At 38.0% G+C, this 18593-nt stretch overlaps 1 protein-coding gene across 1 annotated transcript in view; it reads right to left on the reverse strand.

Moving 5' to 3' along the window:
* Window positions 1-285: 285 nt before the first annotated feature.
* The window catches only part of LOC145688931 (uncharacterized), a 44092-nt gene continuing 25784 nt past the window's right edge, over window positions 286-18593 (reverse strand). The window contains exon 4 of the mRNA XM_081763097.1: window positions 286-2184. Within this exon, the coding sequence (XP_081619223.1) occupies window positions 889-2130 (1242 nt within the window). The 5' untranslated portion in view covers window positions 2131-2184 and the 3' untranslated portion in view covers window positions 286-888. The remainder of the gene's footprint in view (window positions 2185-18593) is intronic.

Here is an 18593-nt window from a genome sequence, read left to right on the forward strand (position 1 = left end):
GGTTATTCAGCTACGACTGAAAGAATACTTCAAAGAACATGATTATGTGAAAATTGAACAGTCTTAAATTTGCTCATACTTACCTTCCAGTATGCAAGCGTGAAGAACGAAGACCACACTGAGGTACTAGAGCCACCTTGTGGCAATTTCAAAGTACGACCTTTCTTAATCCTTCAATAGTATCGTTACTTTATTCTTGTTTAGTAGGTGTGAATAGAATGGTTAACTTTTTTGTATTTAAATGCAATTTACTGTTTGTTACTTTATTTCAATGAACAGCTAGTTACTTTATTTTAATACAGCTTTGTGAGGTTTATTTATTCAAAAGCGAAATGTACAATAAAAATTCTTAATTTTTTCAACTACTATTCTAAAACGAAAGGTAACATGCAATATAGCAAGATACATTTTCAACCACATGAGAAAAAAAGAAATAGGACATACTCTTTTCAGCTAATAAATTGTAGAGTCTTTATATGCATAAATAAGTAGTGTATAATTTACAATTTATTTCTGTAACTAGTGCGGTGCAAAGTCGCGGAGTTAAACACTGCATTCTAGTTTCGTAATCAATATGGATGAGATCAAAGTGATTTACACACAAATAAAAGCATTTCGGCTAGATTTCATCCTTCTCCCTCACATCTGATCTAGAGAATATATAGGGCCTACATAACAAAAATACCATACTAAATATAAAGAAGTCCAAACATAAAAAGATTGTAAAAGAACATGTGTCAACGTAGAATTTCGTAACTCTTCAGAACTTGCAATTCATTTGATTTGTTTCTCTTTAACATTTGCTATATTAAAAGTGCCTATGAGTTCAACGGAATCGTAGCAACATAGTTTCAGTTTTACATTTGTGAGCTTCGTCTAATACTTCCGTCAGAGTCCATTGACAATAAATAAATTATATCCGCCTGGTAGTTTGAACCAAAATGGTGTTGTATTAAGCTTCGTCTTTAGTCTAGGTAAAAACAATTTAATCTCATACAAGATACACCTAAGTTCATCGCTCTTCTCTAATTCCAGAAGTTCAAGACGTTTCAAATAGGACGGTATAAGTTTCAAGCAATACCCCGATTTCAAGTTAATCCCAGCAATATTTAGATATTTCAAATTTGAACAGCACCCTTTTACGAGATATGTTACACCATATTGAGTAATGTCACAATAAGAAATGTTCAGTCTTTCCAATTGGTGGCAATGCAGAGAAATCGAACGGGTAATTTCATCATTTACGCCATAGCACCATGAAAGGTCTAAGGATCTCAAATTAGCTATAGTGGGCTGACTGAAAAAGTCCATCATTTCATGGACGTTCACAACAATAGATTCTGTTAGTGCCAATGAATGTAAATGCATTTGTGTAATACTCTCTAGAGTTACAGTTGATAACATAGCACAGAAGCGAAGTTGGAAGTGCTGTAATTTTGTTAACTCTGACAAATGTATTAGAGACGAATCACTCAAATTATACCCACAAATGGACAAGCTCAATAACGATTCTTTTCTTTTCTCAATCAGATGCATCAAATCATTATCTGAAGTGGAATGCATAGTTCCTATTAACAACTCTTCAAGGCGTGGACATCCGTCTATGATTTTCTTAATTGAAATTGAACTCTCGTAATCTGCCATTTGAGAGATATCTAGTTTACGTAAGTTTGTAAACTTGGATATTATATCAGCTGGATCGGAGGGTCCAACTGCTCCGTAATCAAAAGTTGTATAATAAGGACTAGTAAAAATTGAGTCAGGAAACTCGAGTATTTCAATGTTTTTACAATTCTCAGCTAAATGTTCTATCAGATTCAGTGGAATGCAAAGGACTTGCTTCACTACTAATGTTCGAAGATTTGTACAATTGTTGGCAACAAAATGTAATATAATATCTCCTTCCTCGTGATCGATTATTACTTCTTCGACGAAAGGCGTCTGATTTAATATTTCAATTGCCCTGTCCTTCGTGATGGTGTTATCACAAGTGAAGGTGGTATTTCTCCAGAGCTTTGGTTGGTCTGCAATATTTTGCCAACGTTGGCAAACGTTACGTGCGCTTACCAGGTCTTCGTACTTCAGATAGGAGAAAATCTTCTCAATTGCGAGGTCAGGAAGTTGCGCCATGATGTAGCTATAAATAATACAGCTATGTTTTGGCTTTCTTCTGTCGCTTATTTCCTAAAAAGAAAAAAGAAATAAAAATGTCAGTAAATGTTAATAATCAAAAATAACGCTGTTAAACAAGAGAAATATAAATTAAACAACATAATCTAATTCGTGCTGATTTTGTGCTGCCAAAAACGAATATGAAAACGAAAATCTAAAATTAGCTCTCGTTTTTGTTTTACATTCGTGTCTCATAATGTTATAGTAACGTACATATTTGCCACCTTTGGGTAGAATGTCACACTCACGTGACAATACTGGAAGACCTACATCAATGCTCAATTTCTTTCCATCATCTATCTTAGATATATTTGCCATTGTGTGAATCACCAATTTCATTAGATTTACTAGAATTATTTTTTGTGAAGTGCTCCACAAAAAAATACACATGTTTGCTGCGTGTTTGTAAGCAGTTTTAAGAATTACTCAAAGCAATGTTTAAATAGAAAAACTGGCGCGACATTATGTATTCAATACAGACAATTTCTGCTATTTGTGTGTAGAAGTAACAGTTTCTTAATCAGCATTAATTAGAAAAGCCTATCATTGTTATTTTAGGTATATAATTGAAGATCAAGTGAAAGTTGGCCACCCCATATTGTTTGCAACACTTGTACCAGCAACCAAAGAAATTTGATAAATGGGAAGAGAACGTCTTTTGCAATGCCCATGATTTGAAGCGAGACGTTTTTATATTTATTTTTTCTGGATCAAAAGAACCATATATTTCAATCAAAAAATTTCTTGTACGCCTTATATCTGGAGAACTACATATAGTGTAGCCAAACCCAAACTATCACTTAACTCGCCATGATGTGCTTATTCCGTAGAAAATATGAAAACCTAAATTTAGGAGCCGTTAAAATACTTTGTGGTCCCTGATCCAAAAACTAATAAGTGGCCAAGATCGCAATCTTTTGATCCATTTTTTGGATCATTCCTCAAATTCTTGCTTTTACTATGCAATATACAGTACATTTTGGCAAGTGTACACATAAATGGTCTCACCGTAAATCTCAAAATTTATTATAATCTTACGGAGTGGAGGTTCTTCATATATTTTTCAAAGGCAAATTCAAAATTGGTGATTTTACATGTTGGAAACGGACATCCTTCCATTTCGGTTGGCCATGTAGTTCATATTAAGGAATCTTATGGAAACTTTGAAACATTTACTGCGAGCCATTATGTATTATTAGTTTCAGTGGTTCATTTGTAATTCTTTAAAACAATAGCAATTTTGCTAGGTATGTAGTTACATTGTTCAAAACAATGTTGTTTTATTTGTGAATAGGACTGTGGAGATCGTCCGTCTCACTACTGCAAAAATGACTTGAGTACTTGAGATACTCTTCAGCAAGGCATGAAAAACGTGCAACATGAACCAATTGTAAATATTAATTTAATGTTGCTTTCGAGAGCTGTCATCGTTCTCATCATCAGGGTAATTATGTAGAGATCAGCGGATATAAGTAATATATACTCTGGACTGGCGAAAATGCTGGTTCCTGATTGGCTGAAAATGCTGGTTCCTGATTGGCTGATTCAATATGAAAGCTGGAGCTGTGATTGGCTGGCTATGTCCCGTAGTCCGTGGTACTGATTCGCTGAGGGTTATCTGGATGTTTGTGTGTCGTTGTCTTTGCTGTGGTACTGATGACCGGGTTCCACAGGGAGCTGAGTTGAAATCCAGCGTCTCTATTAACGTTGTTCGGTTCATGAACTGTGGCAAGAGATTCGGCTACTATCCTGGTCCAGTAATTGGTGCTCTTGGTAATGATGGATGTGTCCTTAAATAAAACTTTACGGCCTTCTGTTAAACTGTGTTCAGCTAAACCTGATTTTTCTGGATGGAATAATCTAATGTAATGTGGCAATTTTTCCATCAACATCTAGATCTCATCTGGGAGCTGATCGGAGGGACGACAAACAGAGAAGAATTCTGCTTTCAAGAATTGAAGATGCCAAGTTTTGCAGCTGAAGACGTCGTGACACACCGGGAAACCTTGCGGTGTTAACGAAGGTGTGGTCACCAGCAAGGAATTGCTGTTTGTTTAAAGAGAAAACTTTTAGAGAAGAGTTGTGTGTTTAATAAAGTTAAAAAACTGAAACAACACACTTACTCACACCGCTTCCTGGAGAAATAAGCATTGCTTTCCGTCGGCTTGACCCCCTATTGTGCGTCAAGCTTCGCGCTGGCCATATAGGTTGTACAGCCTTTGGCGACAGTCGGCTGACGGGAACGCAATATTATCTCTCTGCGTTAGCATAGAGAGGCACGGTACACAAGCTAGAGAAAAAAAACCTTTAGAGCTAAAACGAGTACGGCCCTTATCAGAGCCATGCCCCGCCCTCCCAAGAAGCCGCCAGTCAGAAGAACGCCAACAGAAGATGATCCAGTACTCTGGAACGCCAGGGATGGAGTAGCCAAATCCAGAAGACACCCTGATTCCAAAGAAGGTAACAAAAAAAGCAGAGCAGAGAAGCTTTTAGAACGTTACCAGGGGATGGACTTTGAGGCATTCTTACATACCTCACCGGTATTCATGACGGGTGTTTCTCAGCGACACACTGATGAGGACATCAGAGCCATCATCGCTGAAGAAATGGACGAAAACGACTTCTTAGTGGTAGATGATGGAACGCAAATCAAAGTGTTCTTCAGAAACATGGCCGCACGGAAATTATTTCTGGAGACATTCCAACCAGAGACTTTGGTAGGCACGTTGTGCTAGATACTTCGTTCAATTGGCCAAATAAGGTCCATGACAATGCAGAGGTTCCAGAAGCACCACCAAAGGAAGCAACCAGAGACAGCAACAACAGTGCTCCAAACGAGATGGCGTCAGAAAAACCAAACCCAGAAGACGGAGAATTTCAAGTAGTCCGAAGAAGAGGCAAAAACAAGAAAGCTGTAGAAGAGCAACCAACAACAGTGGAAAATGCAATACCCACACAGGAGAGAGCCGAGACCACAAGGGGAGAAACCATTCACATACAGGTGAAAAACCAACACAGAGGTGGAAACCAAGTCAAAACATGCTGTAAATCAGGCACCCGGCTCTTATCAGGTCCAGCGAAGACGTACAGCTGCCAACCAATCAGAACCCAGCAATCAAGCCAAGCACAGCCAATCAGAGGCAGCAGTGATCCAAACCTCCAGAAGCAGAGCAGCCAATCAGAAGACACCAGCGCACCAAGCAACCTACGACAGAACGACCAATCTGGGAGCAGCAGTAAACCAGGCACCTTGCACCAGAACAACCAATCAAATTCCAGCATTATTCACAAACACAATCAATCAGAAGCCAGCACACAATCAAAGAAGTTTCCACAGAGCCAAGGACCCAAGAACATAAAGAAGACGAAAAAGCATCTCATGTTCACGTGTGTGATTAAAGGATTTCCAACTAACAAAGAAGTAAAGTCACTCGAAGAAGAACTACGCAAACAAGGCGTTTTCTTCACCTCATTAACGAGACCAAAAACAGCTAATGGACCAACTCCACTAGTAAGGCTATTCTCCACTAAGCTAGAAGACATCAACAAGTTAATCACACACGGACTGAAGACATGAAACAAAACATACAAAGTTGAACAATCTAGGAACCAACCGCGCCCCATGCCCTGTTGGAACTGCTATAGTTATGGACACCTCAAGCACCAATGTCATAACAATAGAGTATGCAATAGATGTGGCAACTCGCACGACAACCCATGCGACCTTCCACTAAACAAGAAGTTCTGCGCAACCTGTAAAAAGACTGGACACAGGACTGGGGGTAGCGACTGACCTCTACGTCCAAAAAACCAAACCCAAATGAGGAAACTAACTGTAATCACAGAAGAGGACTACACAAAAGACAAACCTTTCCAGAGCCAGGCTGAAAACAGGAAGCAAGAACACAACAAAGAAATAGAGCGAAATGACACAAATTCACCCACAATGGAAGACATAGAAGACGCAATAGCAAAGGCAACAAGTAAGATCATAACTTGGGTAGCATCGATATTGACTTCTACCACCCCATCAGAAAGAAGGCATATAGTAACTGAAACAATTGCAACCACAACCAGAAAGATTTTTCAAACCACGATCAACATTATCCCAAAGACAAACGGGCAGCTGTACATCACAAGGCCACAGGCAGTCACTAAAAAACAACGCAGGGAAAGCAGCACGAAAATCACGCAAGCACAGGATGTAGGCTGATGACCAGCCGCGACCACTGCAGACAGATGACGACCACAGCACCGACATTGGATGAAGAAGAAGGCCATTGCATGTTCAAAAAATAACACAGACCCCACTAACAAGCATATCCCACTACAGACAACACAGATTTGAGTAAAATTAACATCAAGATAGGATTTAACTTAACAGATAATTGTCAATACTACAGACATGTTTACATGGATTTTTGCCACCCTTCCTAAGTGGTTTTGCCATGTAAATACTTATGCATGCAGCATGACCGACAAGGTTTTTTTTCCTGGTTTCCAGGTTTTTGTCCCTCTATCAAACACAAATAACTTTTCTTTCCGCGCTTTCCTATCTTCTTCTTTACCCTTTTTTCTTCTATCCACACATTCGCGTGTAAATGTCTCGTAAAAGATAGAAACCGCGGCACACACTCCATCCAACAGATACTTTAGTGTACTAATTGCATGTGAGGAGAGGCATGTAGACAGATGGTTGATGCCTTACTCTCTGTCAGGACGCGGGCTTTCCTTAGGGGCGTCCTTTTTTCAAAATTTTGTTTCTGTTTCTGTTGTCTTTGCTGTGGTACTGATGACCGGGTTCCACAAGGGGCTGAGTTGAAATCCAGCGTCTCTATTAACGTTGTTCGGTTCATGAACTATGGCAAGAGATTCGGCTACTATCCTGGTCCAGTAATTGGTGCTCTTGGTAATGTTGGATGTGTCCTTAAATAAAACTTTGTGACCTTCTGTTAAACTGTGTTCAGCTAAACCTGATTTTTCTGGATGGAATAATCTAATGTAATTTTCATGTTCTCTGCAACGTTGTTCAATGGTGAGTCCTGTGTGTCCTATATAAGCCTTTCCGCATTCACAGGGTATACGGTACACGCCAGGTGTCTTTAAGCCCAAGTCATCTTTGATCGGGCGAAGTAAGTTTCTGATTTTTGGTGGCGGCTTGTGTATGGTATTAATGTTGTGTTTTTTCAGAATCCGGGAGATCTTTCAAGAAAGTTGTCCAGTGTATGGTAAAACTGCTATACTCAATGGTTCTTCAGTTTCTTCTTTGGATTTCCTCTGTTCAGAAAAGGTTCTTTTCAGGGCCAAACTGATATCATGCTTCTTGTAATTATTCTGGAGTAGCGTCTTCTTGAGATGATCCAGTTTCCGAGGGAGGGATTCTTCGTCTGAGATGTCTTTCGCTCTATGTGCTAGTGTGCTGATGACGGTGTTTCGCTGTGACTTATGATGAAAACTGTTGCCATTGAGATAGAGGTCAGTGTAAGTAGGTTTCATGTAGACGCTATGGCCGAGACTACCATCGGGCTTCCGGCGGATGAGAATGTCCAGGAATGGCAAGCATTCGTCCTTTTCAATCTCCATTGTGAACTTGATGTTACTATGTTGTTTCTTAAGAAATTCTAGGAACAAATGCAGCGTCTTCTCCCCGTGAGGCAGATGACAAACGTATCATCTACGAATCTATAAAAACATGACGGCTTGAAAGGTGTCAGTTCTAATGCTTTTCGCTCAAAACCTTCCATAAAGAAATTCGCAACTGCTGGTGATAGTGGTGATCCCATGGCGACTCCATCCGTCTGTTCATAGTATTGTCCATCATATAGAAAGTATGTTGAAGTTAGGGTGATTCTGAATAATTCCACAATTTCCGGTGTGAAGTGTTCCCTAAGTAGGAGTAAAGTACTGGAACTGGAACCTTGGTGAAAAATGAAACCACATCGAAGCTGACTAGAAGGTCTCCTGGAGCTGTGCGTATTGTTTTTAGTATATTCACGAAGTCGGATGAATTTTTCACATGATGCTGACACTGTCCTACTAATGGCTGAAGCAGAGAGGTGAAATACCTGGCTAGGCGGTAGGTTGGACCCTCAATGGCACTGACGATGGGTCTCATAAGGATGTTAGGCTTATGTATTTTTGGCAGGCCATAAAGTCGGGGTGGCTGACTAGCGTGAGGCGTGATTTTCTTGCAAGTTTTATCTGGTAAACGGGCTTTCCTCAAAAGAGCAGGTACTTTCCGTTCGACTGCAGGTGTAGGATCCCTCTTAAGGCGTCTGTAGGCCGTGTCATTGAGTAGCTCCAACATCTTGTTCTTGTAGACTTCTGTAGGCATAAATACAGTTGCATTGCCTTTTTCTGCTGGTAATGTTGGTGTCTTGGCGAAGATTTTTGAGAGCTGTTCTTTCTTCTTTGGAAATATAAGGTTTTGGTATTCTGGCCCTTTTCAGGGCCAAACTTATTTCATGGCGAATTTCGTCTGCTTCTGCTGTTGGAAGGGAGTGTATAGCTTGTTCAATGCTGGAGATTATTTCTGTAGACGGAATGAACTTAGGCGCTGGAGCGAAGTTCAGACCTTTTTGTAGCAGTGAAGAAGTGGTTTCATCTAGTTGATTGTCTGTAAGATTGATGATGACTCTGTCTGGATTTCGCTCTTATGTATCCTGTACCGGTCTCTGCAGTCGTGAAAATTTCTTACTTTGTTTCCTTGTAGTGGTCGATGTGGTTTCATTGTTCACCAAGGTTCCAGTTCAAGATACGTTACTCCTACTTAGGGAACACTTCACACCGGAAATTGTGGAATTATTCAGAATCACCCTAACTTCAACATACTTTCTATATGATGGACAGTACTATGAACAGACGGATGGAGTGGCCATGGGATCACCACTTTCACCAGCAGTTGCGAATTTCTTTATGGAAGATTTTGAGCGAAAGACATTAGAACTGACACCTTTCAAGCCGTCATGTTTTTATAGATTCGTAGATGATACGTTTGTCATCTGGCCTCACGGGGAGAAGACGCTGCATTTGTTCCTAGAATTTCTTAAGAAACAACATAGTAACATCAAGTTCACAATGGAGATTGAAAAGGACGAATGCTTGCCATTCCTGGACATTCTCATCCGCCGGAAGCCCGATGGTAGTCTCGGCCATGGCGTCTACAGGAAACCTACTCACACGGACCTCTATATCAATAGCAACAGTTTTCATCATAAGTCACAGCGAAACACCGTCATCAGCACACTAGCACATAGAGCGAAAGATATCTCAGACGAAGAATCCCTCCCTCGGGAACTGAATCATCTCAAGAAGACGCTACTCCAGAATAATTACAAGAAGCATGATATCAGATTGGCTCTGACAAGGACCTTTTCTGAACAGAGGAAATCCAAAGAAGAAACTGAAGAACCATTGAGTATAGCAGTTTTACCATACACTGGACAACTTTCTTGAAAGATCTCCCGGATTCTGAAAAAACACAACATTAAGACCATACACAAGCCGCCACCAAAAATCAGAAACTTACTTCGCCAGATCAAAGATGACTTGGGTCTAAAGACACCAGGCGTGTACCGTATACCCTGTGAATGCGGAAAGGCTTATATAGGACAAACAGGACGCACCATTGAACAACGTTGCAGAGAACATGAAAATTACATTAGATTATTCCATCCAGAAAAATCAGGTTTAGCTGAACACAGTTTAACAGAAGGCCATAAAGTTTTATTTAAGGACACATCCAACATTACCAAGAGCACCAATTACTGGACCAGGATAGTAGCCGAATCTCTTGCCATAGTTCATGAACCGAACAACGTTAATAGAGACGCTGGATTTCAACTCAGCCCCTTGTGGAACCCGGTCATAAGTACCACAGCAAAGACAACAGAAACAGAAACAGAAAATTTTGAAAAAAGGACGCCCCTCAGGAAAGCCCTCAGCACAGACAACGACACACAAACATCCAGATAACCCTCAGCCAATCAGTACCACGGACTACGGAACATAGCCAGCCAATCACAGCTCCAGCTTTCATATTGAATCAGCCAATCAGGAACCAGCATTTTCGCCAGTCCAGAGTATATATTACTTATATCCGCTGATCTCTACATAATTGCCCTGATGATGAGAACGATGACAGCTCTCGAAACGTTGGTCTATCCACCAGTTTTCACCTGGCTGATTGCCCGAGAAGAACTTTATCATATACGCCGCCAGGAAAGCTTCAAATCTTACTTCAAATCACATATGAGTTAGTAAATGGTTGAAAATAACTGAAAATATCAACTCTGGAACAATTGAAGGAAATATGATGATAAATCTATCTTGATACATGGATCTATTCCAGTACCATATGCATCTCGTCATTTGAACATCTCTTTCCTTTTCCACAAGAGAAGATCTTGCATATCACACTGAGTATAAATTGAAATTGAAAGTAAAGGATGTTAAAAATTCCAGAAAAGCGGAGGTTCAAATAGGTGGCTGCCTGGATGAAAAACCAGCGCAGTAACCAGTTACTCACACTGACCACTGACTTGGTTTTGGATAAAAACAGTTAGCTAGTTGCAAACTTTTCATGTAAGGTGTAATGTACCATTACAGTTGAAAGTAATGGCAATTTTTTTTACGCACCCTGTACCTAGTCATTTTTTTTTAATTCAATTTCGGTTTAGTTACACAATTTATTTACTCTCTTTACTTCGAATTAAATATAATGAACCCAAAGGTTTCGTTAGTAACCATATTCCTACTGTATAATATATTTATTTATATTTTGATTAAGTGTAAATCCCATTTCCGGATATATAATTTGAATAGTTACAAGGTTTACCATTCTGACGTCATACCGAAACATAGTTCCGTTATTGGATATAAATTTCCTTAATTTCAGACCAATGTAGAATTTAGTCAGGTACCAAATCTTTTCCCTCACCCCCTCTCACTAGTCCATAGTCACTTTCAGATCCGGTCATATCTGGATTTGCCAAATTTCTATTTGCTTTGTAAATTTCCGCGGCTAAAGTTTTCGTTCTGATTGGAGGAATTCTCCTACCTCTGGCTTTTTCGGCGCAATGTTATCAGAACAATCGAAGACACCTTACGAGGCGCAGCTTATATTTTCGCCTACATATCTACGGTAAAAGGACTAGGATTTCAATAGAATTCAGGTAAAAAATCTGATTTAATTTCATAATTGGACATTGAAGGCTGTGTAGGAGCCCCAAAAACAGTGAAAAAATCTACTTTTTGTGTAAAGAAACAATAAGTTAGTGAAACATCCGGTTCTGTTTACTAGGAAGCCATGTTTGCTGCCTATCGAGAATAGACAACAGTGAAAGAGTGACTTTACTTTTTTTTATTTCAAACTCAATTAGGGATTAGGGAAATTACGACCTGTTTAGTGCATGTTGTTCGTGTATTAAGTAAAAGTGACTTTCTATTATTTATTCAGTAATCGCATGTACGTAGTAGGTTTGATAGTTGTAAAGTAAATAATCATAATGGCAGCTTAAGTTAGCTTAAAAGGGCTCCTATCCCCTTTTCCAAATTGAACCAGTTCTAGCGGGGGAATGGGTTAGTTATTGTTCGTTTTAGGGCCTTTTCCCCTTTCAGGGGAAGGGTCCCTCCATAAACCTCGTTAAGGTGCCCCCCCGGGCATCAATTTTTGACAATCATTATGTAAACAATTGGTCAGGTCAATTAGACCTAGTGTTACCTTTCTCATTTTTGACCCCCTTTAAATTAAATAGAGCCGACTGTATATATCGACGAGGGAGTAATGTATTTTGAATCTAATGTGTTAGGTTATTTTCGTCAACATGCATGTAACTAAATGGTGCATGTTTAGTTTAGTTAGTTGTCTTTATGTATAGTACTAACAGTGGTGTATGTAGTTAGTAGTTTTGTGTGAGTGTGTGAATTTTCGATTAGGACAGTGTATAAATATGCTTTAATTTAGTACCATTTTTCTAACATAAATAAACCAGAGTAAATATTAAATTTCTGATTAATGAGTACAAGTATACATTTCAGTACACGGTAAATTATGCCTCCACTACAGCGCCATAGCGTCAGTTTTCGGTAGTCAATTGTTTGTTGACAGTACGACATCGCATGACTTAGTGATTTAGATTGTTTGATTTTGGACATTTATTCTCAAATTACTTCCCGTGGACATGGTTTTCGGTTTGGATGAGTATACCTTCATATAAAATAGCATGAGATCTTACTGTACTGAAAATTTCAGCTTGCTAGGTCCAGTAGTAATTGAAATATCCGCTGAAATAAAGAACACCTATTTTCTTAATAGAAGTAAAGCCCATATGCTGTTACTGTTTGTTTAAAAATGTAGTATTAAATTCTCTTTTCCCGTGGCTGTAGAAAATTCCATTGTTGCTTCAGTTTTATCAACAAATCAGAAATAGATTAATCGTTGACAATTTAACTTTCCGTAAATACATGTATGATTTTTTTTAAAACCTGCAAAGTAAATACAATTTGGGTGCTTCGAAATAAAGAGTACGTGGTTCGATGAATGTGATCGTGTGGTGGTTTGAGCGTGATAGATTGTGATAGTTATATATATATATATTTATTACTGCGTAATGTAAATACGTGTATGGCCTGCGTGTAAAATGTACGAAATAGGGTGTTTATAAAATATTACTTCGTGAGAAAATTAGTAGATAATGAATGAATGTAATGATATGTTAATAATATGATATATAATATGAATGAGATGATGACCCCTATATTTAAATGGATAGGCCTAGTGAATTTTATATAGTGAAAATATGAATATGTTTACGAAGAAAAAAAAATCTCTCGCGTTTGACTTCTACACCAGTGCATTCATCCAACCGAGTTTGCTACTTGGATAGTAAATTATAGTTGGGAATTGTGTGTTACTTTGCATTTATGTACCTCCTAACAACAGCCCCAGATCTTAAGCCTTTCAATAGATAGGGTAGCATCATGTGGGAATTACTTCTAGAGGATGACAGAAATGATAATTAAGAAAACCAAATGCTATATCCTGTGATCATCGAAAAGTACAGGTTTCGGTCATTTGTACCTTTAACATTCATAGCCTCTCCGAGATTTTTTTTTGTTGCTTACCTTATTTATTTATTGTGCCGTGTTCATATAACTCAGTTCGGACTATCCGATTAAACTAACTGCTACTAAATTAATATTTATGTCAGTAGCGTACCCGGACGTCGACCCCTAGTCCCCTTAAGTATTTTCATGTCTTCTCTTAGTTTAATTAGATGAGGGAAATTAACGACGTCCCAGACTGTGGCATGTCTGCGCAGGGTAGCCATCGGTGATGTTTTGGTTATTGAAATCACCGATCCAAAATTCAGTTTATTTAATTTTTTTTATTTTATTTTGGCAAATTCTCATTAGTTAGGGATATCTTAGATAATACTTCTATTCTAGTTTCATTACTGTCCTCGAACCTTCTTAGTTTTTCTAAGGGGTCGAATATTTTTTTTTACTTAGAGATTTCAAAATTGGGGACGCAGTTACCTGGTCCCTTTCCCCCTCTCCTTTTATCCTGCTGGTTTGGGCCGGATACGGGGATCGGATTTCAATCTTACAAGCAAATTCTCGTGGGATTGGGATCTGATGGACACAGAACTTGCATCCTTGGCAGCAGGGCGCTCCTTGAGTCTACGTATTTGAGTAGACCACCCTTTTGGCATGTTAAGAATATTTTGGCTAAGGATTTGTTGAGAGTGAAATTCGACTTCTGTCTTTGTAGCGTTAGTTATTTCCCACTTAAGTCTTTGGCGCCCCTATTCTTCGTCTTCCTGCTTTTCTATCTCTCTCTCTGTCATCGTTACTTCGAGATTTTTTTTTTCTTTTTTCAAATTTTTTAACCTTCCCCCCCCCCAGTTTTTGAAACTCATGAAAACGTACAATATTCATATAACTTATTTCGATCGTATGTACTAACTGAGACATCGAGGGATGCAATTCGTGGAGGTATTGCAGCACATCTCAGGACCATTTTCGCGATATTCAATCCACCACGGGAGAAACTGACGAGAAGGTACACTATGCTTTCAGATTCCTAGAGACCTTTGTTATTCATTGATCATACAACTTATATCAATTGATTACTGATTTCTGGTTTTTATTTCTATTGATTGGTCATATAGTGTGTATGTATTAATAGTTTGGGCCCACTAGTTTCGAATAACATTGATTTTTTTTTCCTGTATATACATCTATATATGTACTTACATAGTTTTAAAAGTTACGTGCCTGCTCTATTTGTTGCATTTCCACCTCTTATGTCAACTTATTAAATAACACCAACTATTTTTTTTCTATATACGCGGATCTTTAGTAATTTGAAAATGATTATTGATTATCGGGTTTATACATATAAAATACAATGTTGCAACCTTATGAAGGAAAAAAGTGAATTCTGATAGTCAGGGTTTTTGTTTTGTCTTTGAGCCAAATAAATATAAATATTTATAAAATATGAATACTTGTCGAATATGAACGGTTATGTAGAATTTAAACGTCGACGAAATATTAAGATAGATATTAAAGTGAAATTTATTGTATTGATTAATATGAATACATATATATATATATATATGTGAGTATGTATGTAATGGGCTCGGTATTTACCCTGGTCTTGTTAGGTTGCCATAGATTTTTGACACCCGGTATTAACCAACTATTTGTGATATATAGTATTACCGCGTAAATTGTCATAAATTACTTTTTGTTGAGTTGTTATTAATTTTTGTAACTATTAAAGTGGAATATAATGTTAAATACTGCATGTGAATAAAACAAGTAGCGGGTCGTAAGATAAATAAGAATAACCCTAATCCTTACCCAAATTTACTTTGCGAGTGAAATTAGCAACCTACGAAACAGTGCGCCCCTCCAACGAATCTTTCCATCAGTAAACCATGAAACAAATCCTTCCCCTACGATCGGAAACCTAACTATTCAGTACCTAGAATCTTTTGACTTCAAGATCTATACTAGGAAAAAATTAGTGATCTTAAATTCAACGAACTGAAATCTGTTTAATAATTTAATGTGAATACCGGAATATGGAAATATGTTCCCAATATCTGTGACTGGATTTGATAATTTTTCCTTAATATTTATAAACTTTGAAATTTTAGATCAAGTGCGTCGAGTGACGAAATGAGAAATGTAAACATATATGTGATATGAAGCAATTATTTGTCTATAGTTGAAACAAAAACAAGTAAATACTCTCATGGACACAAATCACGGTGCGTAAAGAGAGTTGGAAAAAGAAGCTATTATCGACGTGAGAACAAAGACTCATAAAATCGTCGATATGTCTCCTCTTGAGACAAAGACTTAATAAAATGCTACTAAAGTTTTTTTTTTAAGAATGATCAACCAATTATATTTTTTTTTCTCTTGTCTCGTCTTTGGTCTAATTCTTTTTCATGTAATCCAACTTTTAATATATATATAAAAAGAGAAATGTGTTATTTGATCTTGTTGAAAGTAGCGAATTTCTGTGCATGTTTATGAAACATTTCTTTTCATGTATTAAATTTTTTTTTCTGTTATGTCGAACTATATCTTCTTCTATTGAAATGTAATAAATGTCTATAGCAATGTAGTTAGGTTAGTTTAATTCAACTAAATACAACCCGAAGTATACATTGTCCTGTATGAAAGTGTGTGTGAGTGAAATGTAGGTTTAGTATTAAGTGCACCAATTATCTTGTCATATATGTGTGACTTATTATAATTATTGGTAGTTATCAATTGAACTCATTGAATGTTAATACTAACTTAAGTTGGCTCTGTGAAGGAAGTAAAAAGGACTGAAGTAGCCTGAACGAATGATCATCATAAGAGAACTGTGAAAGTCAAAATCTTCGACAAATATGTGATACTCTGATTTTTTTTTTCTTTCTGCGGTCGTTTCTAACATGCCATCAACTTCGTCGTTCATTTTTCAAATATTGAATATTATTCTAGAACTTCTGGAAATATTGAATAAACGGTAAGATTAAACTTTCTCATCTATCTCCGAGCTAGATTGGGATAATTCGGTAGTTGAGGTCAAATGGATCTAGATCGGGGATGTATGGGTTAACATGTGTCTACCTTTGACCACCCTAATACCAGACATTCACCCAATAGCTATTGGGAATGATCCCAATTAGATAATTATTCACTTTCCTTTACCGTATTCCTCAAAATATCCAGTAACAGTTTCCTCTTTATCACCTTTTTACCTTACATCTTTCCTCTTCTATCTTCTTTTTCTTTTCTTCATCTTCTTCTTCTAATTTTTTTAATAAAACTGAAAGGGGGGTCGTGACTGGGAATTCTATATGTAATAAACACGGTCATGTATTTATTTATTTTATTTTATTTTATTTAGAAGTCCGATAAAAAGTTTTCTCGTTTCAATCGAACCTAGTATGTTCGAAATTAAGAAATGGAAATTATATTCCAATGTAATTAGGCATAAGCTGATAGCTTCATGAACATCCCCACCAGGGGTGAAGGGTTCCCACTCACGACTTATTCTGTGCATCACATTTGTTGCAGATTCTTTTTTTTTCAATCAGTTTTAGATTGACGAGCGGTGACAGGATTCGTTGTTATGGAAACGGTGGTTTCTGTGGCAACGGCCCCTTTTTGCAGTTTTAGAATGGCGACACGTGACAAGACTGTTGCCATGGTAACGCATGTTTACTGTGGTAACGGATCTGAAAATGCTTATTGAATAATACCAGTTATCATGCCAATCAGTTTGAATTGGTGAACCGCGACAAGAATGTTTGTCATGGCAACGTTTGTTCCCATGGCAACGGATCTCCGTTTAAATGGCGACCGATAGATTTGAAATTTTTTTAAGAATGTCAAAGAGTGAGGTTAAAGGCATGTTGAATTGATTACAACATTGAAATTAATACGAGAAATTTTATAGTCAAGTGAAACAAGTAGAGTCGTTGGCTACTTTGTCATTTTTGTTTCCTTTTCTAAGGGGGAAAAAGAGAAGGAGTGTCAAAATTTTTCTAAAATAGAACTAAACGCTAGAAAGGTTTCAAGGAAGGAAAGAGAATGGGAGTCCTTTAATCTATGAATAATACTTGTCTGGATAGCGAATAAGTATTTTATAGTATATGTGTATTTTTGATATATATATCTTGTCTTTTGTAAAGTGTAAAGTGTCTCAAAGCTATGGCAACAAAAAAGGTTGTTGTGTCACAGGACGAGTGTGAAGTCACGTGCACTCAATGCACGTTAGACGAAAAAGAGAAAAGATCTCGCGCCCCGCGGAGACTTATAAGATGTACCGGTTGTGGACTAAAATGGATCCACTTTGCTTGCTCCAATTTGGACGATACTGCTGAAAATGCAGAAAAAGTTCAAACCGGCGAAATAATGAAATATTGTGAGGAGTGTGAAAAGGACCGAGGCCAAATATCTCCAGTGGAGATATCTGACCTCGACGATGAGGAAAAGAGTGGAAATCAAAGTGATTCTCGGGATCAGACGGCAAACCCGAAGGAAGGAATGTCATCTGGAGGGTCTGACACGTCTGCATTAATTCGCCAGATGATGGAGATGATGAACGAAAGATTCACTAACATGGAACAAAATAATACAGAAATGAGGCGTGAGAATGCAGAAATGAGACGTGAAATAAATGAGAAGTTTGATACCTCGAAACGAGACACCGACGCTCGATTCGAGGTATTAAACAATAAATTTGACCAGATCTGTTTAGACTTTGCTTCTTCGATTAGTCAATTGAAGGAGCAAACGTCTACTGAACTAGAGCAGGTTAGCTACCGGGCCCAACAGTCTACCGAGCAGCTCAGAGACGAAACAAATAAAAAATTAAACGAAATAGATGTAAGGTTTGAGAGTACAAACAAAAGATTTGGTGACATCGAACAAAAAGTTGAACAGCAGCAGGCTGAAATAAGTAAATTAAATGTTGCAATATCTAACCTATCAATAGAAACCAAACTAGAGTCGGTTGATCAAAGAATTAGTCGAATTCAAACCGAGGTAGACAGTCTTAAGGGGAATATTACTAAACTGGAAATCGTCAAGTCTGATATCCCCTATCCTTTTCCTGATGGCGATTCTCCAGGGAAATTTCTCCCAGAAACAAGTAACGTCCTCCCGGGAAAGAGTCAAGTGTTGCCTGATGCACGGGATACAGCAATGTATTGCCCCCCGCATCAGCCAACCTCGAAATCATGGTTGAGTAATTTCGATGTACCGATGCAGTCGAGTGTTGTGACTACAACAGTCACTAGCGTAAATGCTCACTCTACCTTTGGAATGGTACAATCGTACAGCGTGCTGCCAGGAGGGGAAAGGAGATGTGTCGGACCGTCGGTTACTACCGTGGTGGGTCCTAA

The sequence above is a fragment of the Thermobia domestica genome, chromosome 7 (assembly GCF_964235325.1).
Source record: "Thermobia domestica chromosome 7, izTheDome1.hap1.1, whole genome shotgun sequence".
Lineage (NCBI taxonomy): Eukaryota > Metazoa > Arthropoda > Insecta > Zygentoma > Lepismatidae > Thermobia > Thermobia domestica.